Source organism: Hemiscyllium ocellatum, chromosome 12 (genome assembly GCF_020745735.1).
Source record: "Hemiscyllium ocellatum isolate sHemOce1 chromosome 12, sHemOce1.pat.X.cur, whole genome shotgun sequence".
NCBI classification, from domain to species: domain Eukaryota; kingdom Metazoa; phylum Chordata; class Chondrichthyes; order Orectolobiformes; family Hemiscylliidae; genus Hemiscyllium; species Hemiscyllium ocellatum.
Genome location: NC_083412.1, coordinates 11362615 through 11390114, shown reverse-complemented (window position 1 = coordinate 11390114; position 27500 = coordinate 11362615). Strand labels below are relative to the sequence as shown.

The 27500-nt window shown below is 46.8% G+C and overlaps 1 protein-coding gene across 9 annotated transcripts in view; it reads right to left on the bottom strand.

Moving 5' to 3' along the window:
* Positions 1-27500, bottom strand: part of phldb2b (pleckstrin homology-like domain, family B, member 2b) — a 261470-nt gene that overhangs the window by 219748 nt on the left and 14222 nt on the right. For 6 of the 9 annotated variants that reach the window (XM_060833314.1, XM_060833316.1, XM_060833321.1 and 3 more), the window contains exon 1: positions 1107-1181. In XM_060833314.1, coding sequence (XP_060689297.1) covers positions 1107-1114 — 8 coding nt within the window. In that variant the 5' untranslated portion in view covers positions 1115-1181. Of the gene's footprint in view, positions 1-1106; positions 1222-5012; positions 5232-27500 lie in introns of those variants that run through there. The other 3 variants (XM_060833320.1, XM_060833318.1, XM_060833319.1) reach the window with 1 other exon arrangement.

Sequence of the window (27500 nt, the reverse complement as noted above, 5' to 3'; positions counted from 1 at the left end):
ACTCTCTCCCTGTGACCCTCTCTCAATCCCAAACTAATCCCACTCTCTCCCTGTGACCCTCGCTCAATCCCAAACTAATCCCACTCTCTCCCTGTGACCCTCTCTCAATCCCAAACTAATCCCACTCTCTCCCTGTGACCCTCCCAAACAAATCCCACTCTCTCCCCGTGACCCTCTCTCAATCCCAAACTCATCCCACTCTCTCCCTGTGACCCTCCCAAACTAATCCAACAGCCTCACTCTCTCGCCATGGTCCCATACCAATCATAAACAAATCTATTGTTCCTCTCACTCTCATAGCCCTGTATTAATTCAACACAGGACAGCAACAGGTACGTCCGTCCATCAAGATTGCACCAGTTCCTGGTCCTTATTTAAACCTGCTACTTATTGCCCATGTGCAGTTTCTATTCCTCTGTTCATCTCCCTTTCAGGTGTCTATCAAGATACACCTTAAACGTTGCTAACGTGCCTGCTTCCACCACCTCCGCTGGCAGTGCGTTCCAGGCACTCACCACCGTCTGTGTGAAACATTTTCCCTGAAATTCTCCCCTAAACCGTCCCTCTCTCACCTTGAACCTGTGCCCTCTTGTAGTTGACCTTTCCACCCTGGGAAGAAGCTGCTGACAAACTCAAAATAATCATAATCTGTCCTCATAGTTCTGCAACTTCTGATTGATAGGCTCATTCTATTTTCTTGAAAGGATTCTGAACTCTCTGGGTCAACTGGTGTGACTCACTCTCAACCATTAAGTCCAGCAATCACCAGGTACAGACATTTCCCCCCCCTCCTCCCGTTACCCTCTCAATCAGAACACTAAACTGCAGAACCATTCTCCATGAGCTATCCAACGGAAGGAAATGTCTTTCACTTGGCTCTCTCCATCAAAACTTTGGCACCATTTCAAAACCCAATTAAATCCGCTCCGCACATTGTCGGATCCAGTGGAAATAGTCCCAGTATCTCCAACCTCTCTTCAAGACGAAATGTATTCTCCCTCTCATGACCCTGGTACGCTCTTGATCGCTTTAACAAAGGTTTAACAATTACAGCATCAAAATCTCTCACATTATGAGATTCATCCCTCTCATCAGAGTGGCCATACCTGTCCATCCTCTGCCTTTGTCTCTGTGCTTTGACTGTCCATCTCCATTGGGCCTGTGGTATCTTCTGGGCGCAGAGTTCTCTTCTGAGTTCACCAACCCTCAAGCTCCCTCTGTCTGTTGATGAAGGGAGATTGAGAACACAGAGGTGGATCTGGGTATTTCTTACACACAGCAGAGACTAAACATCATACAGCAAGAGCAGGGGGGGGTGCTAGTTTGGTGGTCAGTAATTGTATCACGTTCAGTAATCCAGGAAAATCCAGGCTAACGAGTTGGGGATATGGGTCTAAATCACTATGGCCAATAACAAAACTAAAACTCAATAAAAACCTGGAATGACGAGCCTAATGATTTGGAAAAAAAAACACCTGGGTCACTGATGGGAAGGAAATCTGCTGTCCTTACCTGGTCTGGCCTACATTTGACTCCAGACCAACAGCAGTGTGACTGACTCTGAACTGCCTTCTGGGTAATTGGGGGTTGTGGCCCAGGAGTAACATCCACCCTGAACAGATCTTCAACATGACAGAGAGCAGGGTTTGCTGCCTCATCGCCGCTGGGGGCGGCACGGTGGCTCAGTGGTTAGCACACTGCTGCCTCACAGCACCAGGGACCCTGGGTTTGATACCACCGACGGGTGACTGTGTGGGGTTTGCACATCTCCCTGTGTCTGCGTGGGTTTCCTCCGGGTGCTTCGGATCCCTCCCACAGTCTGAAGATGTGCAGGTCAGGGTGGATTGGCCATGGGAAATGCAGCATTCCAGGGATAGGATAGGGGACTGGGGCTGGGTCTGGGTGGGAATGCTGTTCGGAAGTTCACAGGGATGGGCCAAATGGCCTGCTTCCACACTGTAGAGATCCTATGATTCCATATCCTGCCCAATCACTCAACAGGACCAAACTTGCCTCCAATTTGCAGCTATTAAAATCAACCAGTTCAGAGATGGTACTGCATACCTCTGCAGCAGGTGGGACTTGAACGTGGGTCTCCTGGCTCAGAGGCAAAGACACTACGTCTCCATCACAACAGAGCCCTGTCTCCAGCTCTGTACATTTGTGCAAATAGCCTGCATTTGCCGGTTTTAACCCTGTCCTCTCTACTCAGCCCCAGTTGGCAGTATTGTATGTAATCCTTGTCCCATTGGGCTCCCTCTCAACTCAGTCCAGTCATGGGCTAAAGTCACACTGTGGTGCCCAATTCAGGCCGAATACTGTGGTGCAGTGTGGAGAGAGCGCTGCACTGTCAGAGGTGCCATTTTCCTGACAAAACATTTAAACCAGGGGCCTTTCTGCCCCCAAAGGTCAACATAAATGGTTTGGAGACATTGTTTAACACAGACCCCTTGTGCCCTGGCCAGTATTTATCCTTCAGCTCACATTATTCTTTTTACTGTCAGTAAGTAATTCCGTAATTCTAAAGTATTGAGCTTTGGGAGGTTAAGGCGTTATGTGAATGCAGGTTATTTTTTTCAAATGCCCAATAAGGGGGTGCGGGAAGAAATCAAAAGTCACTCTTTTCAATTCCGGTTCCAAATTCCATTGTCTAGCAACTGGCGCTATCCTTCTCCCTGGAAGCACAGGCGTGGGATGAATCTGGTCTTTGACCCCAAGATGAGCTTCCAATCTCCTCACTGAAACCAGTAATTCCCACCTCCGTGACGTTGCCCCGTTCTCGGATCATTTGCTGCTGCAATTCTCATCCAACTCCAGACTCGGCTATTCCCACACAATCCTGGGTCCTCTCTGACACAGAATCCTCTAAAAACTTGAGATTATCCAAGATGCTTGGAATATTGTGTACAGTTCTGATCGACATATTTCGGGAAGGATGTGGAAGCATTAGAAAAGGTGCAGAGGAGATTTACCAGGATGTTGCCTGGTCTGGAGGGCAGGTCTCATGAGGAAAGGCTGAGAGACTTGGGTCTGTTCTCATTGGAAAGAAGAAGGTTAAGAGGGGATTTGATAGAGACATACAAAATGATCAGAGGATTAGATAGAGTGGACAGTGAGAGTCTTTTTCCTAGGATGATGACGTCAGCTTATACGAGGGGACATAACTACAAATTGAGGAGTGATAGATTTAAGACAGATGTCAGAGGCAGGTTCTTTACTCAGAGAGTGGTAAGGGCGTGGAATGCCCTGCCTGCCAATGTAGTCAACTCAGCCACATTAGGGAGATTTAACCAATCCTTAGATAAGCACTTGGATGAGGATGGGATAGTATCGGGGGATGAGCTGAGAATAGTTCACAGGTTGGTGCAACATCGAGGACCGAAGGGCCTGTTCTGTGCTGAATTGTTCAATGTTCTATGCTGTTTCCTGTGCGTTAATGTGCAGCCAGTCTGAACCCTTACCATCCCTGTGCTGTCTGACCTACACCAGCTCCTGCTCAGGCAACAGCTCGATTGTTACAAACTCCTCATCTTGCTTTTCAAATCCCTCCACGACCTTGCCCCTCCCTATCTCTGGATTCTCCTCCAATTCCACAACCCCCTAAGATATCAGCAATCCTCTGACTCTGGCCCTCTCGCTGCATTCCCAGGTTTAATTACACGTCATCAGCTGTCCAGGCATCAACCTCTCGAATTCCCCATCGATACACTCTTCCTTACAGAGCTTCCTTTCAAGTGACATATTTAAACAAGCTTTTAGCATCAAACCTGATACTACCACCCCACCGTGTCGCTCATGGCAACAGATTGCTCGAGAAAGCTCCTACGTAGCTCCTTGGAATGTTCAATTGCATTAAAGATACCATCTAAATAAGGTTGTTGTTGCATCGGGGAAGTGACAGAGAGAGTGGAACTAGAATGGGTGGGGCATTAAAGGGTGGGGAGTGAAGGGGAGGGTGGGATTGGAATGGGTGGGGTATTAAAGGGAGTGAAGGAGAGGGTGGGATTGGAATGGGGATATTAAAGGGTGGGGAGTGAAGGGGAGGGTGGGATTGGAATGGGGGAGTGTGAAGGGGAGGGTGGGATTGGAATGGGGAGTGTGAAGGGGAGGGTGGGATTGGAATGGGTAGGGTATTAAAGGGAGTGGGGAGTGCAGGAGAGGGTGGGATTGGAATGGGTGGGGTATTAAAGGGTGTGGAGTGAAGAGGAGGATGGGATTGGAATGGGTGGGATATTAAAGGGTGCCATCCCAGTGCCGCCAGAATACGTCACACTGGGTTAAATGTGCTCGGATCTTTTAAAATGACCCCTTTGTAAAAGAGGTGGCACGGTGGCTCAGTGGTTAGCACTGCTGCCTCACAGCACCAGGGACCCTGGGTTCGATTCCCACCTCGGGCAACTGTCTGTCTGGAGTTTGCACATTCTCCCTGTGTCTGTGTGGGTTTCCTCCGGGTGCTCCAGTTTCCTCCCACAATCCAAAGAAGTGCAGGATATGTGGACTGGCCATGCTAAAATACTCACAGTATCCAGGGATGTGCAGGCTTGGTGGGTTAGCCATGGGAAATGCAGGGATACATGGATAGGGTAGGGAGGGTGGGATGCTCTTGGGAGAGTGGGTGTGGACTCGATGGGCTGAATAGTCGGCTTCCACACTGTCAGGATTCTAAGAAAGGCAAAATCTTGCAGATGCTGGAATGAGCACGGGGGATTGTGGAAAGACTCAAGAGATGAATTCAGTGGCCATCCATGAGAACAGAGGAAAGGTGAGAATGTAGTGGGGACTGAGTCTGTGAAAGGGGAGGTAGTGTGAAGAGAACAGAAAGGACAGTCTGTGATAGGATGGAGGACAGATAGGGTTCAAGGTCAAAAGGTTTTGAAATAGTACAGTAAAGGGAGGTGTGACCTAAATGGACTGACTGCTGTATAAAACCTCACTGCTATTGTTGTGTTTTCCCCATGGGGAGGTGGTGGGGAAGTGGTTCACGGAGATGAGCAGACTACAATGATGTTCACCTGCTCCTGGGCCAAGCCCTTGCCAGAACCTCTCAAAGATGCGTCCGTCTTTGCTGCTGAACTGTCGCCGTCCATCCAAGCGTCACTCCAAACAGTGTTTCCAGATCTCCACAGAGGACTCCAGGCACGGTCTGGTCTCAGGAGAGTTGGGTCGAGCTGTCGACTTGCTCCACTGGCTGTGTTCAGCACAGGTACAGAGGTGGACGGTCCAACGCAACTCTGCAAGACCCAGCACAAGAACAAATGAGGTCAGATTAATGCAGTCACACAGCACTGACCACAAAGTTACAGCATGATCGCAGATCCATTCCTGACCCCAGATCTGCACTGGAGGGACATAGACAGAGTGCGCATTCCCAGTTCAGAGACCCAGATCTCAGGAATTGGAGAGTCACAGCTCCCAGAGACTGACATTGCAGAGATCCTCGGCCCATACTGGACAATATTCAACTTTATTACAGACATCTCTTCAAAATCAGGACGGTCTTTTTGGGTCTTGTACTCTCCCAGCCCTTCAAAGGCAGCCTGGGATATATCCCACCCTCCCGACCCTATCCATGTAACCCTGCATTTCCCATGGCTAACCCACCTAGGGATATAATTAGCAATATAATTCCTTTTCTTTCACAGTAACTGGAGCAACAATTATAACTGCGATAGTTGTGACTGATCTCGTCGAATAATACAAAATAATAACATGAAAGTATCAAAATGCACAACTTATCCCCACATCAGCCTCTTAAATGACTTAAAGTGTACATGTTGTATGTTGGCCTGCAAGGGTTAAAACAGGACGTATGTACCACCCACGGAGATATAATATGACGTGGGTCAGGGCAATTAAGCAGACAGTGGGAGACACAGCAGGATGAGTGGAAGGCCTGGAATGACTTGTTGCGGCTGTACAGTACATTGGTTAGGCCACTTTTGGAATACTGCGTTCAGTTCTAGTTTCCCTCCTACAGAAAGATGTTGTGTTCTGAAGGGTTCAGAAAAGATTTACAAGGATTGGTTGGAGGGTTTGAGCTATAGGGAGAGGCCGAACAGGCCTGGGACTATTTTCCGTAGAGTTTCAGAGGCTGAGGGGTGACCTTACGGAGGTTTATAAAATCATGAAGGGCATGGATAGGGTGAATAGCCTTACCTCTAGGGTAAGGGAGTCCAAAACCTGAGGGCATAGGTTTAAGGTGAGAGAGGAAAGATTCAAAAGGGGCAACTTCTTCACACAGAGGGTGGTGTGGGTATGGAATCACCCATGAGAGGAAGTTGGGTGGGGGGGCACTGGTACAACATTCAAAAGGCATCAGGATGGGTACATGAATAGAAGGGTTTAGAGACCAAATGCTGGCAAATGGGACTAGATTGATTTAGGATATCTGGTCAGCAAGGGCCAATTAGACGAAAGGGTCTGTTTCTACGTTGAACTGCTCTATGACTCTATGATTGTTTTCTGCTCAGACTCTGCATCACGCAGGTCACAGACATGTTATCTGTAGCAAAATATATTTCTTTTTTACCCCAACATGACTCTTCTAGTTAGACTAGAGAGGTGGTTAACCCAATGCACACAACAAAACCCTGGGCTTGAAGGATACCATGCACTCACAGCACTGGGGCTTGTGTGATGTGGTGAACACGGTATCAGTCCTAACATTGTACCTTCATTTCAAACTTACCACAAATCATCGAGCCATAGAGATGTACAGCATGGAAACAGACCCTTCGGTCCAACCCGTCCATACCGACCAGATATCCCAACCCAATCTAGTCCCACCTGCCAGTACCCGGCCCATATCCCTCCAAACCCTTCCTATTCATATACCCATCCAAATGCCTTTTAAATGCTGCAATTGTACCAGCCTCCACCACATCCTCTGGCAGCTCATTCCATGCACGCACCACCCTCTGTGTGAAAAAGTTGCCCCTTAGGTTTCTTTTATATCTTTCTCCTCTCACCCTAAATCTATGCCCTCTGGTTCGGGACTCCCCGACCCCAGGGAAAAGATTTTGTCTATTTACCCTATCCATGCCCCTCATAATTTTATAAACCTCTATAAGGTCACCCCTCAGTCTCCGACGCTCCAGGGAAAACAGCCCCAGCCTGTTCAGCCTCACCCTGTAGCTCAAATCCTCCAACCTTGGCAACATCCTCGTAAATCTTTTCTGAACCCTTTCAAATTTCAAAACATCTTTCCGATAGGAAGGAGACCAGAATTGCATGCAACATTCCAACAGTGGCCTAACCAATGTCCTATAAAGCCACAACATGACCTCCCAACTCTTGTACTCAGCCCTAGGAGGTAGGAGCTCAGAGAGTTTGAAGAATGGAATTGTATGCTTGCTTCCCCACAACACTATTCTGAGGTTGTAGAGGTGTACTATACCTTTAAGAAAGAGTGAAAAGCTTGCACAGACCTTGAAACACACAGAAGAATTTAAAAGTGTAACATTTGGTCGTGAAACAAATAGCTGAAACTATTGCTATGATACACAACAAATTCGAATTGGGCCAATCAGTTTAAATTATGCCCCAAGATATCGAAGTCCAATCGCATTTGAATTTTACTTTTTGATGACATCAAGCCAATGAGATGGTCCGATGTTTTTGGATATAGAAATCGGGTAGTTTGAACAGTCAGCCATAGTAACAAAGAGCAGCATATGGCCTGCAGAATTACCTTGTGGAAGGTAGGTTTTCATGTCAAATTTGTCAAGCAGAAGACCGAAGAAAAGACGACCCAGGAAATCTACAGAGGAAACCGGCACAGGTGACTGGTTTTGAAGTTTGAATTTTGTAAAACCTAATCAGAGAGCTTTTAACGGAGCAGGATATTGTTGTAGAGTAGGAGGTAGATAAATTGATCAAACAATGGAGAATTACAGTGTAGATAGTTGTTGTTTCAATGTTTTCTTGGAATTAAATAATAACTTGTCAATTCTTTTTCTTTAAGTAGTGGGATTTTGGTAGTTTTTTGTCACTCATACTTTACCAGGTTACGAGGCAAGGTGAGCACTTAAATTAGCTGAAAGGTTTACCCCGTGTGGTAACAGGTTGCGGGGCTCGTGTCTGTGATTTGGACATGTTTAGACAGATCCAGCCTGAAATTTGGACAGACTTGAATAGATTTGGGGTACAAAAGATCCCAGAGATTTAAACACTTGCCAATTAGTGTCCTAGATTATTAAACAAAATGTAGGCGAGACAATTGGTTAATTTCGGTGACTTGTGGTGGGTTAAATTAAAAGTGAGAGAAATGGCTCTTAAAATCATTAAAGAGGTTCTGGGATTTGAAGATGATTCCCAAATTTGCCAAGAAAGTTTAGAAAGAAAAGACCATACTCTTAGAACTAGCAAAGAGGTTAGAACTGGGTTTAACCAAAGACAGAAGTAAAGCAGAAATTGTAAAGGAATTACACAAACGCTTAAGTGTGTTCGAGAAAGTCAAGTGCAGTAGAGTCAGAAAAACTTAAATTACAATTGAGGAAAATAGAGTTAGAAGATAAACAAAGGGAGAGACAAAGCGAGAAGTGAGAGAGATGAAAAAGAGAGAGAAGGTTCTTTGCTGAGCAAAGAGAGAGAGAGAGAAAAGGGAGGGAGAAAAAGAGAGAATTTGAACTTGAGAAGTTGTAATTTAGTCAGTAAAGTCAAGTTACCCAGAAAGAGGTTAAAACAGAAGGTAGAGATAATAGACAAATACATCAAACTCTGCCACATTTTGATGAGAAAGATGTAAAAGCCTACTTTATCTCATTTGAAAAATTGGCTAAGCAGATGGAGTACTCCAAGGACTTGTGGGTAATGCTAGTTCAGACTAAACTGATAGGCAGAGCTTGTGAGGAGTGCTGTCAGATGAGGAGTCAAGAGATTAGGAAGAGTTTAAACTGGCTATTTTGCGTGCTTATGAATTGGTACCAGAAGCATATAGACAGTGGTTCAGAAACATAAAGGAGGAACCAGGTCAGACTTTTATATTGAGTTTGAAAGAATTAAACATAGTAATTTTGATAGATAGGTGTGGGCCTTAAAAGCAGATAAGACCTATGACGCTCTAAGAGAGATTAATCTGCTAGAGAACTTTAAAAACTCACTTCCAGAGACGATAAGAATTCACGTGGATGAACAGAAAGTTCAGAGAGTGAGAAGAGCAACAGGGATGGCAGATGAATATACATTGGTGCATATGACCAGCTTTCGGTGAGAATTTCATCCTGTGAGGGATAGAAGTTGGGAGAAGGGGAGATCCTACATGCCAAAATAAAGAGTAAAGAACACTGGTACGTGTTTGACACAGGTTAAAAGAAGCCCAAGAGGGTGGAAAGAAGGTGACAGGCCTCAGGTGTTTCCACTGTGGTAAAGTGGGACACGTAAAGTCCCAGTGCTGGTTGTTAAAGAAAGGCATTGTGGGAAAAGATGTGGTAAAATAGGCTAAGGCAGTGGCATTAGTGAAGGGAGTAAAGGAGACCCCAACAAGAGCTGAGGAGCTGCAGGAGGGAGCACAGCCTCGGCAGGGGCTCGGTGTGGAGTTAGTGCCTGATCTCTGTAAAGAATTCACCTCAGTGGGTAAAGTTTAATCAGAAAGAACAGGGGGAAGAAGGGGAAAAGGTTACAGTTTTGAGAAACAGTATCTAACCAATCTCTAATAGTAAGAGATGCAATTTGCACTCTTTCTGACCTGTCACCCGAGAGTGGTAACTTGTGGGATAGATGGACAGACACTTAGTGTTCCCCAATTCAAGATCAGGTTGGAGTGCCAACTCATGACAGGGGAAGTGACAGTAGGAGTGATTGACAGTGTCAGTCCCAGGAATCCAGTTTGTTCTCGGGAATGATTTAGCAGGATCCAAGTCAGGAGTGAAACCCCTTGCTGTGTAGTAACAAGATCCCTATCATAAGTCACAACACAAAGCAAAAACTAAACAGAAAGATGAAGGAGTTGAGGTTCAGTTAGTGACGTGATGGTGCAGAAAAAACCTGAACATGCAGAGGGTCAGACAGAAGCACTTAGTCCTAAAAGGCTAATGGACTTGCAACAGAAAGATGAGACAAAAGATATAAAGAGGAACCTCGATTATCCGAAGGACATGGGCGGGGAGTATTTCCCTCGGTTCATCAAATTCTGGATAATCGAATGCCAGATACATTTGTTTAGCTAAGCATTGAGACCTTGCGATCTTGCCAGATAATCCGATATTGTGATAATCGATCGCTGTATAATCGAGGCCCCTGTGTATATGTTGATGCGTACTCATAAAAGGAGGCAGAGGATATACCAGAGGGTTATTGTCCAAAACAACTGAAGAAGCAGGTATTAGTTACTGCCCCAAATAGTGAGGAATCTAGTCCAGATGTCACAGAGTTTGATACCTCAAAATACATTAAACAATGAGGAAGTCCTTGAGGAGTGGGATAGGTGAGTAACCTCTCTGTCTCAGGAGCAAAGAACGCAGTTAAACGTTCATCTCAGCAGCATGAGAACATATGCAGGAATCAGATGGGGAGGATTAATGCTGTTGTGCGTGAGGGAGGCATTGAGAATGCTGTTCTGATAAAACAACGCTCCTTATCGGCTTAGTCCTTTCAAATCCTGACAGGTTCAGAAGTGGATAGCATGATCAACAAAGAGATCATCAAGTCAGAGTGAGTGGAGTTCGCCAATTGTCTTAGTTCTCAAACCGGATGAGGCTCAACGATTTTGCGTGGATTATCGGGAGGTCAACGCTGTAACAAAATCGGACTCATACCCAATACCGAGATTGGAAGACTGTATCTAGAAAGTTGTCAAGCCAGTTACATCACCAGGTTGGACTTACTGCGTGGTATTTGGCAGGTAGCTTTATCAGAGATGGCAGAAGAGGGTTTTGCATTTGTAACCCCAAATGGCCCATATCAATTCAAAGTGATGCCCTTTGGAATGACAAACTCACCAGCCATATTCCAAAGCCTCATGAACTTAGTTGTAGCTGGGTTAACAAATCGTGCAGTCTGTTTGGACGATGTAGTGATGTTTAGTGAGTCCTGGGGAGATGGCATGGTCCAGTTGGCAGAGCTCTTTGACCGATTAAGAGAAGCAAAACTGGTAATAAACTTTAACAAAGCTGAATTCGCGAAAGCAGAGGTGATGTTCTTGGGACATAAAATCGATCATGGAAGGTTAACCCCAAGGAATACAAAGACGAAGGCTATCGAGGAATTTCCACCACCAACCTCAAAGAAAGAGTCGCTTTGATTTTTAAAACTAAGTGGATTCTACCGGAGGTGTGTTCCAGACCTCAGCAGTGGCATGGCACCGTTAACCGATTGGCTGAAGAAGACAAAGTTTCGGTGAACAGAACACTGCCAAGAGGCATTTGACAATTTAAAAGCCAGATTAACCACAAACCAGTTTTAGCTACAACAAATTTTTTGAAACCCTTCAAAGTTGCCACTGATGCTAGTGACATAGGAGTTGGAGCTGTACTGCTACAGAAAGATGATAATAGAATCAAACTTTTCAAAGTAACTCAACACCCACCAGAGCAAATACACTACCATCGAAAAAGAACTATTGAGTTTGGTCCTGGCCTTACAACATTTTAACGTGTATGTCATGAACAATGTGTTGGAGAGGTGTACATGGATCACAATCCTCGAACATTCTTGGAAAGCTTTAGAGACAAGAATATCACAGAGTTATAGAGATGTACAGCATGGAAACAGACCCTTCGATCCAACCCGTCCATGCCAACCAGATATCCCATCCCCATCTAGTCCCACCTGCCAGCACCCGGCCCATATCCCTCCAAACCCTTCCTATTCATATACCCATCCAAATGCCTCTGAAATGTTGCAATTGCACCAGCCTCCACCACACCCTCTGGCAGTTCATTCCATACACAATCCACCCTCTGTGTGAAAAAGTTGCCCCTTATGTCTCTTTTATATCTTTCCCCTCTCACCCTAAACCTACAACAAGGTAGGTTTTACAATTGAGGGAAGGGTAAATACGATGCTGCAAGACAGGATCTGAGGAGCCTAAGTTGGGAGCATAGGCTGTCAGGGAAGGATGTCGTTGAAATGTGGAACTTTTTCAAGGAACAGATACGACGTGTCCTTGATATGCACATACCTGTCAGGCAGGAAAGAGATGGTCGTGTGAGGGAACCTTGGTTGACGAGGGAGGTTGAATGTCTAGTAAAGAGGAAGAAGGAGGGTTATATAAGGTTGAGGAAACAGGGTTCAGACAGAGCAGTGGAGGGATACAGGATAGCCAGGAGGGAGCTGAAGAAAGGGATTAGGAGAGCTAAGAGAGGGCATGAAAAATCCTTGGCGGATAGGATCAAGGATAACCCCAAGGCCTTTTATGCTTATGTGAGAAACATGAGAATGACGAGAACGAGGGTAGGTCCGATCAAGGAGAGTAGTGGGAGACTGTGTATTGAGTCGGAAGAGATAGGAGAGGTCTTGAATGAGTACTTTTCTTCAGTATTTACGAACGAGAGGGACCATATTGTTGAAGAAGAGAGTATGAAACGGACTGGTAAGCTAGAGGAGATACTTGTTAGGAAGGAAGATGTGTTGAGCATTTTGAACAACTTGAGGATAGACAAGTCCCCCGGGCCTGACGGGATATATCCTAGGATTATGTGGGAAGCAAGAGAGGAAATTGCAGAGCCGTTGGAAATGATTTTTTCATCTTCACTGTCAATGGGGGCGGTACCAGGGGACTGGAGAGTAGCGAATGTTACGCCCCTGTTCAAAAAAGGGAATAGGGATAACCCCGGGAATTACAGGCCAGTTAGTCTTACTTCGATGGTAGGCAAAGTAATGGAAAGGGTACTGAGGGATAGGATTTATGAGTATCTGGAAAGACACTGCTTGATTAGGGACAGCCAGCACGGATTTGTGAAGGGTAGGTCTTGCCTTACAAGTCTTATTGAATTCTTTGAGGAGGTGACCAAGCATGTGGATGAGGGTAGGGCAGTGGATGTAGTGTACATGGATTTTAGTAAGGCATTTGATAAGGTTCCCCATGGTAGGCTTATGCGGAAAGTCAGGAGGCATGGGATAGTGGGAAGTTTGGCCAGTCGGCTAGAGAACTGGCTAACCGGTCGAAGTCAGAGAGTAGTGGTAGATGGTAAATATTCAGCCTGGAGCCCAGTTACAAGTGGAGTTCCTCAGGAATCAGTTCTGGGTCCTCTGCTGTTTGTCATTTTTATTAATGACTTGGAAGAGGGAGTCGAAGGGTGGGTCAGTAAATGTGCAGACGATACGAAGATTGGTGGAGTTGTGGATAGTGAGGAGGGCTGTTGTCAGCTGCAAAGGGACTTAGATATGATGCAGAGCTGGGCTGAGGAGTGGCAGATGGAGTTCAACCCTGTCAAGTGTGAGGTTGTCCATTTTGGAAGGACAAATAAGAATACAGGGTTAATGGTAGGGTTCTTAGTAAGGTGGAGGAGCAGAGGGATCTTGGGGTCTATGTTCATAGCTCTTTGAAAGTTGCCACTCAGGTGGATAGAACTTCTAAGAAGGCCTATGGTGTATTAGCGTTCATTAGCAGAGGGATTGAATTCAAGAGTCGTGAGGTGATGTTGCAGCTGTACAGGACTTTGGTTAGGCCACATTTGGAGTATTGTGTGCAGTTCTGGTCACCTCACCTTAGGAAAGATGTGGAAGCTTTGGAGAGGGTGCAGAGGAGATTTACCAGTCTGTTGCCTGGAATGGAGCATAGGTCGTACGAGGACAGGTTGAGAGTGCTAGGCCTTTTCTCATTGGAACAGCGAAGGATGAGGGGTGACTTGATAGAGGTTTATAAGATGATCAGAGGAATAGATAGAGTAGACAGTCAGAGACTTTTTCCCTGGGTACAACAGAGTGTTACAAGGGGACATAAATTTAACGTAAAGGGTGGAAGGTGTGGGGGGATGTCAGGGGTAGGTTCTTTACCCAGAGAGTGGTGGGGGCATGGAATGTGCTGCCCGTAGCAGTGGCAGAGTCAGAATCATTGGTGACCTTTAAGCGGCAATTGGATAGGTATATGGATAGGTGCTTAATCTAGGACAAATGTTCGGCATAACATCATGGGCCGAAGGGCCTGTTCTGTGCTGTATTGTTCTGTGTTCTATGTTCTATGCCCTCTAGTTCGGGACTCCCCAACCCCAGGGAAAAGACTTTTGTCTAGTTACTCTATCCATGCCCCTCATTATAGAGGTTTACAAAATTAAGTCACCCCCTCAGCCTCCGACACTCCAGGGAAAACAGCCCCAGCCTGTTCAGCCTCTCCCTGTAGTTCAGATCCTCCAACCCTGGCAACATCCTTGTAAATCTTTTCTGAACCCTTTCAAGTTTCACAACATCTTTCCGATAGGAAGGAGACCAGAATTGCACGCAATATTCCAACAGCGGCCTGAGCAATGTCCTGTATAGCCACAACATGACCTCCCAACTCCTGTACTCAATACTCTGACCAATAAAGGAAAGCATACCAAACGCCTTCTTCACTATCCTATCTACCTGCTACTCCACTTTCAAGGAGCTATGAACCTGCACTCCAAGGTCTCCTTGTTCAGCAACACTCCCTAGGACCTTACCATTAAGTGTATAAGATTTGCTTTCCCAAAATGCAGAACCTCGCATTTATCTGAATTAAACTCCATCTGCCACTGCTCAGCCCATTGGCCCATCTGGTCCAGATCCTGTTGTAATCTGTGGTAACCTTCTTCGCTGTCCACTACACCTCCAATTTTGGTGTCATCTGCAAACTTACTAACTGTACTTCTTATGCTCGCACCAAAATCATTTATATAAATGACGAAAAGTAGAGGGCCCAGCACTGACCCTTGTGGCACTCCACTGGTCACAGGCCTCCAGTCTGAAAAACAACCCTCCACCTCCACCCTCTGTCTTCTACCTTTGAGTCAGTTCTGTATCCAAATGGCTAGTTCTCCCTGAGACTATTTCGTTGGAGTCTTATGTTACAGACTTTTAATTTAAAAATCATACATGTTACAGGTCACAAGAATGTAATAGCAGATGCAATATTGCAGATTTAACTGATGAAGTGCAGATGAGATTAGTATCTATTTAATGTCTTATATATGTGGGAAGAAATTAGTATGAATTTAGATTAAAGTCATATGTATGTCATGATAATGTGTGGTTAAGAAACAGAAAAAAAATGAAGTCATCCTTTCATAATGATGGTTCGTTTTTTTTCTTAAGGGGGGAGATGCTATGAAGTTGTAGGTGTGTACTGTACCTTTTAAGTTAGAGTGAAAGCTGGCTAGGACATAGAAAGGCACAAAGGGTGCTTAAAATTTAAAAAGGTAACATCTGGTTGTGAAACCAATAGTAGCAGCTGAGATGATGTGATACAGATCAAATTCAAATTTGGCAAATCAGTTTAAATTATGCAAAAGTGAGGACTGCAGACGCTGGGGATCAGAGTCGAGAGAGTGGTGCTGGAAAAGCACAGCCGGTCAGGCAGCATCCGAGGAGCAGGATAGTCAACATTTCGGGCAAAAGCTCTTCATCAGGAAATCCTGACGAAGGGCTTTTGCCTGAAACATCGACTTTGGGATCTCTCACTTCCTGCGGGGGTTCCTCACGTCTCCCCTCGGTTCACAGTCACACCCCCTGTGCAAACACCAACTTTGGTAACACCCCCCCCGTGCAAAATGACAAATGGTGTCAGCCATGACTCAACAGCAACACCCTCTCTGCTGAGTCAGAGGTTCAAGGTTCAAGTCCCTTTCCAGGAATTTAAGCACAACCTCTCTGCTCCAAGACTCCCACTACAGAACTCAGGCAGTCCTAGACTGTCAGGGGAGTCATCATTTGGATCGTAGCCCCATCTGCCCTGTAAAAGATGCCAGGGCACTATCTTAAAGAAGGGTAATGGGCAAGTTTGCCCTGGTCTCCTGAAAACCTCAAAACAAGTCAATCATCATGAACATATTGCTGTCCCATTGCCAGTGTCAACCTGCCTGGTCTAACTTTAAACAGAGCTCAGCAGATAACTATCAGTCATTATCTAAATCATGCACTCTCCACAGTCATGTCTCTATTGATCAGAGACCATTCGCTCAAACCTGATCTTCCCAGATTGTCTAAAACACAGAGTTGCTCCCTTTGTATTCTTGCACATTATCCTGACGATTACAAGATGAAAGTTGGCCTTTCAACAAAATCAGTCTTTGTTCAGCAACACATCTCCACCCATGGGATCTGGCTGGGTTGCCCGATTTCTGACACTTCAGCAGTGAAGGGTTTTGGAATCTCTTGAGGTGATGAGCTACACTCTCTCAGTCCAAGCCCCCACTTTTTACATGCACAGAATTTGAACCCCATCCATGCTGTGTCCCCTATTTTACAATGATCTGCAGTGGGATGGTGTTAGATACTGAATACTCATGGTTCTACAGCCCTCAGACTGATACCACTGAGCAGCCTGCAGTCTCCCAGCCACAAACATGTCAAGCCAGCTCCGTTACAATTAAGGATTTGTTTCTTTATACATGAGTGGGCCAGGCAGAGGAATGGACCAGTGCCCCTTTCAGGGCAATGTCTGTCAGTAATAATTCCCCCTCCGGCTGTATATGACAGTCGCCAGCAGGAATTTCCCACACTCCAGTGTCAACTCAGCAACATACACTCTTGCAAGGCGAGATCGAAGATATTGAAAAAGGAGTTGCTTGCAATCAATACTCAGGCACAGAAACCCTGCGATCAATACTGATCTGATTCTGTTCACCGAGCTGGAAGTTTTTGTTTCAAACGTTTCGTCCCCTCGCTAGGAGACATCATCAGTGCTCTGGAGCCTCTTGCGAAGCGCTTCTTTGATGTTTCTTCCGGTATTTATAGTGGTCTGTCCTTGCCGCTTCCGGGTGTCAGTTTCAGCTGTCCGCTGTAGTGGTTGGTATATTGGGTCCAGGTCGATGTGTCTGTTGATGGAGTTTGTGGATGAATGCCATGCCTCTAGGAATTCCCTGGCTGTTCTCTGTCTGGCTTGCCCTATGATAGTAGTGTTTTCCCAGTCGAATTCATGTTGCTTGTTGTCTGAGTGTGTGGCTACTAGGGATAGCTGGTCGTGTCGTTTCGTGGCTAGTTGATGTTCATGTATGCGGATTGTTAGCTGTCTTCCTGTTTGTCCTATATAGTGTTTTGTGCAGTCCTTGCATGGTATTTTGTAAACTACATTAGTTTTGCTCATGTTGGGTATCGGGTCCTTTGTTCTAGTAAGTTGTTGTCTGAGTGTGGCTGTTGGTTTGTGTGCCGTTATGAGTCCTAGGGGTCGCAGTAGTCTGGCTGTCAGTTCTGAAACGCCCCTGATGTATGGTAGTGTGGCTAGTCCTTTTGGTTGTGGCATGTCCTCGTTCCGTGGTCTATCTCTTAGGCATCTGTTGATAAAGTTGCGCGGGTATCCGTTTTTGGCGAATACCTTGTATAGGTGTTCCTCTTCCTCTTTTTGCAGTTCTGGTGTACTGCAGTGTGTTGTGGCTCTTTTGAATAGTGTCCTGATGCAGCTTCGTTTGTGTGTGTTGGGGTGGTTACTTTCATAGTTTAGGACTTGGTCTGTGTGTGTTGCTTTCCTGTGTACCCTTGTGGTGAATTCTCCGTTTGGTGTTCTCTGTACTATCACGTCTAGGAATGGGAGTTGGCTGTCCTTTTCTTCTTCTCTCGTGAATCGGATTCCTGTGAGTGTGGCGTTGATGATCCGGTGTGTTTTTTCTATTTCCGTGTTTTTGATGATTACAAACGTGTCATCGACATATCTGACCCAGAGTTTGGGTTGAATTTGAGGTAGGGCTGTTTGTTCTAACCAAAAGGACTAGCCACACTCCCATACATCAGGAGCGTTTCAGAACTGACAGCCAGACTACTGCGACCCTTAGGACTCATAACGGCACACAAACCAACAGCCACGCTCAGACAACAACTTACTAGAACAAAGGACCCGATACTCAACATGAGCAAAACTAATGTAGTTTACAAAATACCATGCAAGGACTGCACAAAACACTATATAGGACAAACAGGAAGACAGCTAACAATCCGCATACATGAACATCAACTAGCCACGAAACGACACGACCAGCTATCCCTAGTAGCCACACGCTCAGACAACAAGCAACATGAATTCGACTGGGAAAACACTACTATCATAGGGCAAGCCAGACAGAGAACAGCCAGGGAATTCCTAGAGGCATGGCATTCATCCACAAACTCCATCAACAGACACATCGACCTGGACCCAATATACCAACCACTACAGCGGACAGCTGAAACTGACACCCGGAAGCGGCAAGGACAGACCACTATAAATACCGGAAGAAACATCAAAGAAGCGCTTCGCAAGAGGCTCCAAAGCACTGATGATGTCTCCTAGCGAGGGGACGAAACGTTTGCAACAAAAACTTCCAGCTCGGCGAACAGAACCACAACAACGAGCACCCGAGCTGCAAATCTTCGCACAAACCTTGAATACTGATCTGAAACAGATGCTGCTGACTTCCAGACTGCGTTCAAGGCTGTCAAAATTAGTCGGCCGCATTTGGAAACTGTCGCCAAGACAGATGATTTGCGAGGTTCACCTCGTCAGAGATGGAGAAACCTTAAAATTCCTCAGCGCCGAAACCCATGTTTATCCCAGATGCCGGTTCGCGAGGTTTACAAACTGCGGATTTTTAAACTCGGAGACTGCTTGAGAAGAGCTGTGAAATGAGTCTCACAGCTGCTCCCACTCAAAACATTTTTCCCATCCCCTTGTCAGATCTGCTTCCACTGGCCGGCCAGACATCACACCCCAGATGACAGCACCTCACTGAGGAAGGCAATGTCTCTTGTTTAGTGTTGCCCATTCCCTCCAGTTTTAGTCTCCTTCATTTGCTCAGCCCTGGTCAGGGTACACGTCACCTCGAGGGGGTTTGGACCTTAGCACAGTGCCCTCTTTAGCTCTGTGGGCCTGAATCAAAGTTCGCCAAAGGGCATGGTGCTTCAGCTAGAGAGCTGCTGGGCACTGCCTGGTTCCTCAGGGGCAAAGGTCACTCAGGAGAGAGCATGCCAGGAGCAGCACCAGGCATAACTGAGGTGTTAACCTTGGTGAAGCTACCAAACAGGCATTCTTTGTGCCAGCGTGTATAACCTCATGTCCCGCCAGTGAACAGTAGCACACATAATATAGTGATGGGCTGCTAGTACTCCAGTAATCCAGGTACCTCGGTTAAGACTTTGGGACAAAGGTTCAAAGGTCATCATATGAGCTGGTGAAATTCAATTTTGAATCAAATGAAGAAACATACGGCCTCTATAACAGAGACCAACAATTCCTCCAAAAAAAAACATGGCTGTCTGTTTCAAGCAAACAACACACTGATCCATTTGATTCTGAAAGCTGCCGATACACGTGGAACTTGGAGGTACATGCAGCAGGAAGAAAAATTGGAGGGAGCGTTGACAGTGACCAGGGCAATGATAGGCTCATTAATATCCTTCCCTGGTCTGGAATTCCAGACCCACAGCAATGTGGTCGATTCTTAACTGCCCTCTGATAGAACATAGAACAATACAGCACAGAACAGGCCCTTCGGCCCACGATGTTGTGCCGAACATTTGTCCTAGCGTATGCACCTATCCATGTACCTATCCAATTTCCGCATAAAGATCACCAATGATTCCGACTCTGCCACTCCCACAGGCAGCGCATTCCATGCCCCCACCACTCTCTGGGTAAAGAACCTACCCCTGACATCCCCCCTATACCTTCCACCCTTCACCTTAAATTTATGTCCCCTTGTAACACTCTGTTGTACCCAGGGAAAAAGTCTCTGACTGTCTACTCTATCTATTCCCCTGATCATCTTATAAACCTCTATCAAGTCACCCCTCATCCTTCGCCGTTCCAATGAGAAAAGGCCTAGCACTCTCAACCTATCCTCGTATGACCTATTCTCCATTTCCTCTCTTGATGTAGATTCATAGAGTCATACAGCACAGAAACAGACCTTTCAGTCCAAATAGTTCATGTCAACCAATCTTCTCTTTTCACCTTCAAAATATTATCCCCACCCCTGGGAAAAAGACACTGCGATTCACTCTTATCTATACCCCTCATGATTTTATAAAACTCTATCAAGGTCCTCCCTCAACCTCCTACACTCCAGTGAAAAAAGTCTCCGCCTATCCTTATAACTCAAGCCTTCCATTCCTGACACATCCTGTCAAATCTTTTCTGAACCCTTTCCAGCTTAATAATATCCTTCCTATAACAGGGCAATACAATACTCCAGAAAAAACCTCACCAATCGCCTGTACAACTTCGACATGACATCCCAACTCCTACACTCAAAGGTCTGAGCAACGAAGGCAAGTGTGTGAAACATCTTCTAAACCACCCTGTCTCTGTGTGACACAAACTTCAATGTATTACATATCTGAACTGGTAGGTCTCCCTCTGTTCTATAACTCTGTCCAAGGCACTACTTGTAAATTGTACAATTTCTGCCCATATTTGTTTTACCAAAAGGCAATAACTCACATTTATCTAAATTAAACTGTGTGCCAATCCTCAGCCCAAGGACCCAATTATCGCTTTGTACTCTGACTTAACTTTCTTCACTGACCACTACACCACATATTTACATAACCTGCAGATTTACTAACCATACCTTCTATATTCCCATCTAAATCATTTACGTAACTGTTTATCATAAATGATTCTTGTGGCACACTGCCGGTAACAAATGGTCCCAACAAAGTATTCAAATCAAGGGAAGTTAGGGAGGGCTGAAAATTCACATCAAGGCCTACATCCCAGCAAACAGTTAAAGAACAAGTTTTACAGCAGGCTATGACAGGATTGAAAGGCTGTACAGGCTGCTTGGTCTGAATGACCTTTTTCCTGTTCCTGTCTAAAGAAAGCACAGAAACACTATCAAATACTTGGTGAAGGTTTGGAAGACAGAGCAGGTAAATGATAAAATAACTCAAGCAGTAAAGAGAGTCAACAAACTGCGAATTTAATCCATGGGAATGACAGAAATGCGAGGTTAGGTCGCTCGGATTCCGTAGGCCCAGGAAGACATGGGAGAGTGTCACGATTTGTGAAAATTCAGGACAAAAGCAGCTTTCACGAAAGGAGCTGTGGAAAGAATTTCAATTCAGACTCAAGTCAAGATGGGGTGTGGAAGCATTGATGCCAGGCACCATTTTGCAGACGCACAGTGGATATCCAATTGTGAAAGCTAGTGGGCAGTGAGTACGTTGTGTACCTACCATGTTGATAATGGCTCCTTATAGCAGTGACCTCGTGTGACCCCAGGACTGCGCATGGCAAGGTCTTTGTTTTAAACTAAATGGAATTTATCGCACCCACACACCCTCACAACCCACTGGAGAGCAGTGACATCTAACAACAAGCAAGCTTTGACAGATAGCAGTGAGATAGCAGCCACTCTGTTTTTAGGATGTTGATTGATGAAACGTTAGTGCTCAGCACAGCAGCAAGAACGCCCCTGCTCCTCTTCAGTGATTGAGGTTATTTTCATCCATTTGAGAAGTTTTAATGACCTGTTGGACACCATCTCAGACAGCGCAGCACTCCGTCAGCACTGACCCTCCGACCGTGCGACATTCCCTCAGCACTGACCCTCCGACAGTGCAGCACTCCCTCAGCACCTGACCCTCAGACAATACGGCTCTCCCACAGCACTGACCCTCCGACAGTGTGGCACTTCCTCAGCACTGACCGTCCGATAGTGCGACATTCCCTCAGCACTGACCCTCCGACAGTGCGGCACTCCCTCAGTACTGACCCTCCAACAGTGCGACATTCCCTCAGCACTGACCCTCCGACAGTGCGGCACTCCCTCAGCACTGATCTTCCGACAGTGCGGCACTCCCTCAGCACTGACCCTCCGACAGTGCGGCACTCCCTCAGCACTGACCCTCCGACAGTGCGGCACTCCCTCAGCACTGACCCTCAGACAGTGCGGCGCTCCCTTAGCACTGACCCTCAGACAGTGCGGCAGTCCCTCAGCACTGACCCTCCGACAGCGCTCACTCCCGCAGCACCGACCCTCCGAGAGTGCGGCACTCCCTCAGCACTGACCCTCCGACAGAGCGGCACTCCCTCAGCACTGACCCTCCGACAGCATGGTGCTCCCTCAGCACAAACCCTCCAATAGGGGGACACTCCCTCAGCACTGACCCTCCGACGGTGCGACACTCCCTCAGCACTGACCCTCCGACGGTGCGGCACTCCCTCAGCACTGATCTTCCGACAGTGCGGCACTCCCTCAGCACTGACCCTCCGACAGTGTGGCACTCCCTCAGCACTGACCCTCCGGCAGCGGTCACTCCCGCAGCACTGACCCTCCAAGAGTGCGGCACTCCCTCAGCACTGACCCTCCGACAGTGCGGCACTCCCTCAGCACTGACCCTCCGACAGTGCGGCACTCCCTCAGCACTGACCCTCCGACAGTGCGGCACTCCCTCAGCACTGACCCTCCGACAGCATGGCGCTCCCTCAGCACAAACCCTCCAATAGGGGGACACTCCCTCAGCACTGACCGTCCGATGGTGCGACATTCCCTCAGCACTGACCCTCCGACGGTGCGGCACTCCCTCAGCACTGATCTTCCGACAGTGCGGCACTCCCTCAGCACTGACCCTCCGACAGTGTGGCACTCCCTCAGCACTGACCCTCCGGCAGCGGTCACTCCCGCAGCACTGACCCTCCAAGAGTGCGGCACTCCCTCAGCACTGACCCTCCGACAGCACGGCACTCCCTCAGCACCGACCCTCCGACAGTGCGGCACTCCCTCAGCACTGACCCTCCGACAGTGCGGCACTCCCTCAGCACTGACCCTCCGACAGCATGGCGCTCCCTCAGCACAAACCCTCCAATAGGGGGACACTCCCTCAGCACTGACCCTCCGATGGTGCGACACTCCCTCAGCACTGACCCTCCGACAGTGCGGCACTCCCTCAGCACTGACCTTCCGACAGTGCGGCACTCCCTCAGCACTGACCCTCCGACAGTGCGGCACTCCCTCAGCACTGACCCTCCGACAGTGCGGCACTCCCTCAGCACTGACCCTCCGACAGTGCGGCACTCCCTCAGCACTGACCCTCCGACAGTGCGGCACTCCCTCAGCACTGACCCTCCGACAGTGCGGCACTCCCTCAGCACTGACCCTCCGACAGTGCGGCACTCCCTCAGCACTGACCCTCCGACAGTGCGGCACTCCCTCAGCACTGACCCTCCGACAGTGCAGCACTCCTTCAATCATGATAAGAGAGCTTGCAGCCTTACATGTGACATATTTGCTACAGGAGATATGGGAAAGCACTTGACCACGGCGAGGGTGGGGGCGGGGAGGGGGCATTTGTTCAGAAGAATTAGAGACATCCGTTCTTAGTGTCAATGGATCGGTGTTAATAAATGATAATATTTGTTCACTTATGGAATGTGTGGCAGTACTTCCTTCTCACGCCAGGGGCTGGAAGATTGCACACATTTCACAGTAGGATGTTGGATAACCGAAATGATGGTTATATTGAAGACTTCTAACAAAAATCATGCTCAATAGTAATAGAACTTGTAATTTCATAAGCTGAGTGGAATATGCACATAATAGAACAATCCTGATACATTTTCATGGACACCACACTGAGCAGATTTGAATTTATGAAGCTCAGCTCCCTAATCCTGACTGTTCTGGAATGTTAATGTCTCATTACCCTTATAAGCTACAAATGCTGAAACAGGCATAATAAGAAGCCAGCTGAAAATGTGTTGCTGGAAAGGCACAGCAGGTCAGGCAGCATCCAAGGAGCAGGAAATTCGACATTTCGGGCATAAGCCCTTCTTCAAGAATCATGCCCGCAACGTCGATTCTCCTGCTCCTTGGATGCTGCCTAACCTGCCGCACTTTTCCAGCAACACATTTTCAGCTCTGATCTCCAGCATCTGCAGTCCTCACTTTCTCCCATAATAAGAAGGTTGGAAGATGTTCGTGAGTGCGTGAGAGAAAAAAAGAGGGACAGACAGAAAGAGAGAGAAAGATAACTCTTTGTATCTGATTTGAGTGAACACTGGCTTGTCAGCGGATTGAATGTTTGTATGTTGTTCCCTGGGGCTCGAGATCAGGGAATGTTATGAATTTAGTTTGCAGTCTGGGAATCTAAGATGATTTTAAAAGAAAACGCCATTTTGTAGGACAATGACACTGGATATGTTAACTGAGCGAGCTTACCGAATGACCTTTCCCACATCGTTGAGACCAGTCTTTCGTTATAATGTACCGTTAAAAGGGAAGGTTATCGAGCCAAAGCAATTGGCCATTTGGGGCCTGGCTGGAGCAGTGTTTCCCACTTTGATGTCCATGTAGCTTAACTAGTTAAGAGTACGCAGACCTGTCAATGAGTTTCTCTTCCTCTGCTAACCTTTGTCCTTTTTATCACTGTTTATCTGATTAAGGACATGTGGCGTTTTTATAATTAGACAATAGATAATAGGTGCAGGAGTAGGCCATTCTGCCCTTCGAGTCTGCACCACCATTCAATATGATCATGGCTGATCATCCTTAATCAGTATCCTCTTCCTGCCTTATCTCCATAACCCTTGATTCCACTATCCTTGAGAGCTCTATCCAACTCTTTCTTAAATGAATCCAGAGACTGGGCCTCCACTGCCCTCTGGGGCAGAGCATTCCACACAGCCACCCTCTCTGGGTGAAGAAGTTTCTCCTAATCTCTGCCCTAAATGGTCTACCCCGTATGTTTAAGCTGTGTCCACTGGTTCTGCACTCACCCATCAGTGGAAATATGTTTCCTGTCTCCAGAGTGTCAAATCCTTTCATAATCTTATATGTCTCAATCATATCCCCTCTCAGTCTTCTAAACTCAAGGGTATACAAGCCCAGTCGCTTCAGTCTTTCAGTGTAAGGTAATCCCGTCATTCCAGGAATTGACCTCGTGAACCTACGCTGCACTCCCTCAATAGCCAGAATGTCTTTCCTCAAATTTGGAGACCAGAGCTACACACAATACTCCAGGTGCGGTCTCACCAGGCCCTGTACAGCTGCAGAAGAACCTCTTTGCTTCTATACTCAACCTCTCTTGTTATGAAGGCCAGCATGCTATTAGCCTTCTTCACTGCCTGCTGTACCTGCATGCTTACCTTCATTGACTGGTGTACAAGAACACCCAGATCTCTCTGTACTGCTCCTTTACCTAACTTGACTCCATTTAGGTAGTAATCTACCTTCCTGCTCTTGCCACCAAACTGGATAACTATACATTTGTCGACATTAAACTGCATCTGCCATGCATCTGCCCACTCACCTAACCTGTCCAGGTCACCCTGTAATATCCTAACATCCTCATCACATTTCACCCTGCCACCCAGCTTAGTATCATCAACAAATTTGCTAATGTTATTACTAATACCATCTTCTATATCATTAATTTTAATACCAATGTCTGTGTAAAGACAGCAGCAATAAGGTGAACAGCCTGAGACAGCTCTCAGGGGTAAGAGCTGATGCTGTTACTCTGCTGAAGATTTTAGACCCTTAGCTCAAGCCTGGCTTGTTGGTATCTATGTTATAGTGTAACATTAATGCCACTGGTAAATAAAGGTAATCATTTAAACTAAACTGTCTGTAAGGGTTTTATATTCCAGACTACCACAGAGTACAATCTTCGGGATGAACCGAGAGAGGCTTACAGGTCAATTCCATCAGGGATTTCCTAAGTCGTCTCGAATAGGTACTTTAACAGTGACCCTCCGACAGTGCAGTTCTCCCTCAGCACTGACCGTCCAACAGTGCGGTTCTCCCTCAGCACTGACCCTCCGACAGTGCGGCTCTCCCTCAGCACTGACCCTCCGACAGTGCGGTTCTCCCTCAGCACTGACCCTCCGACAGTGCGGTTCTCCCTCAGCACTGACCCTCCGACAGTGCGGCACTCTCAGCACTGACCCTCCGACAGTGCGGCACTCCCTCAGCACTGACCCTCCGACAGTGCGGTTCTCCCTCAGCACTGACCCTCCGACAGTGCGGTTCTCCCTCAGCACTGACCCTCCGACAGTGCTTCAGTCTTTCAGTTGTGAAATGTAATCCGTCCTCCTTAACTCAAGCATCTGAACAATTTGGCGTTGGGAGCAGGATTCCAACAAGGGATACGTCCGAGTGAAACTGGGAAAGAGGGGCTTCATCTAAAGGTCAGACGAATGGGCCCACAAGGTAAGGTTATACCTTGGTTGCTGTCTGTCTGCATTTTAGTGTGCCACATCCCCCATTTCACTTTCACCTACCCTGACAGAACCCTGAATGAGATTGCTTAAATAGCCACTAAAAATAGAGACCTTGCGAAGATAAGAGACAACGGTAAGAATTTTATGCAGGTATACAAATAAATCAGACAAATATGGGTGCGGTTCTGGATAAGATAGAGGGCAAATGTCCCTTAACAGAGATAGTGAGTATGTATCCGAATGATGAGAAACAATTAATGGGTGTAGCTGCTCAACAGAACAAGGACTGGCCTCTGAGGGGCACACCTAATCTAAATTTGCTTCCGAAAGTTGGACAAGAGATATGGAAAAAAGGTTGTGGGAGTAAACAGAAAGAAGCCATATCCGTGTGGAAAAATGTAGCTAAAGAAAACTGGGAAAAATCCATGCAGTTATCATGGAGACAAAATGGTATTAAAAGGGGTATCAGTCCATTAACTGAAGAAGGATTTGAATTAGCTTGCTCAGAACTGAAACGCAAACGTGCAGCACATGATTTAGAAACAGAATTGGAGTTGGCAAGAGAAAAAAAAAGCCAAAAAAATCAAGAAGGCTGAGAACCACAACCTCATCTGAAATTTCAGGGGCCCCAGAGAAAAAGAGAGACCGGTAAGTAAAGATCAGCTACAGGAGCAGACAGACAACAAGGACAGCTCCTTCTACCCCACCTTTCCCAAAGACCCATTATTAAAGGACAATGATTCTCCTGCAAACGAGGAATTTGAATCGAATTCAGAGGAGGAGATCTTTTATTATGCCCCGCTCTCCTGTTAACTGGCCTTTTTCAGTTCTCCAACAGGGACCTCCTCGAAACCCACCCATAGTACAGCCAAAGCGAACACGTGCTACGAAACAACAGCCCCCGAACCACCCACCCCCACCTTCCTACTCTGAGGACGAACATACCAAGGCCCGTATCCTTTTGTCCTCATTGGCCTCTCCTCTCCAGCACAATGAGAATTCGGATGATCGAGGTTACCATAATCCCATTGCTGCCCGCAATAGGAATCAACTAAGATTAAGACATGTAGGGAACCCTTTGAGTTCCACAGCCCCACCACAAGAGAGTCCTGAAGACACTGATGAATGACAGTCAAAGTTTAGGGACCTTAATGTTAGTCCTCACACTCATCCTCATATGAAATGGCCAAGGGGAAACCTCCCAACTGGAAGAGACCCTAACCCACTTGCCCAGAATCAGAAACAAAAGCCA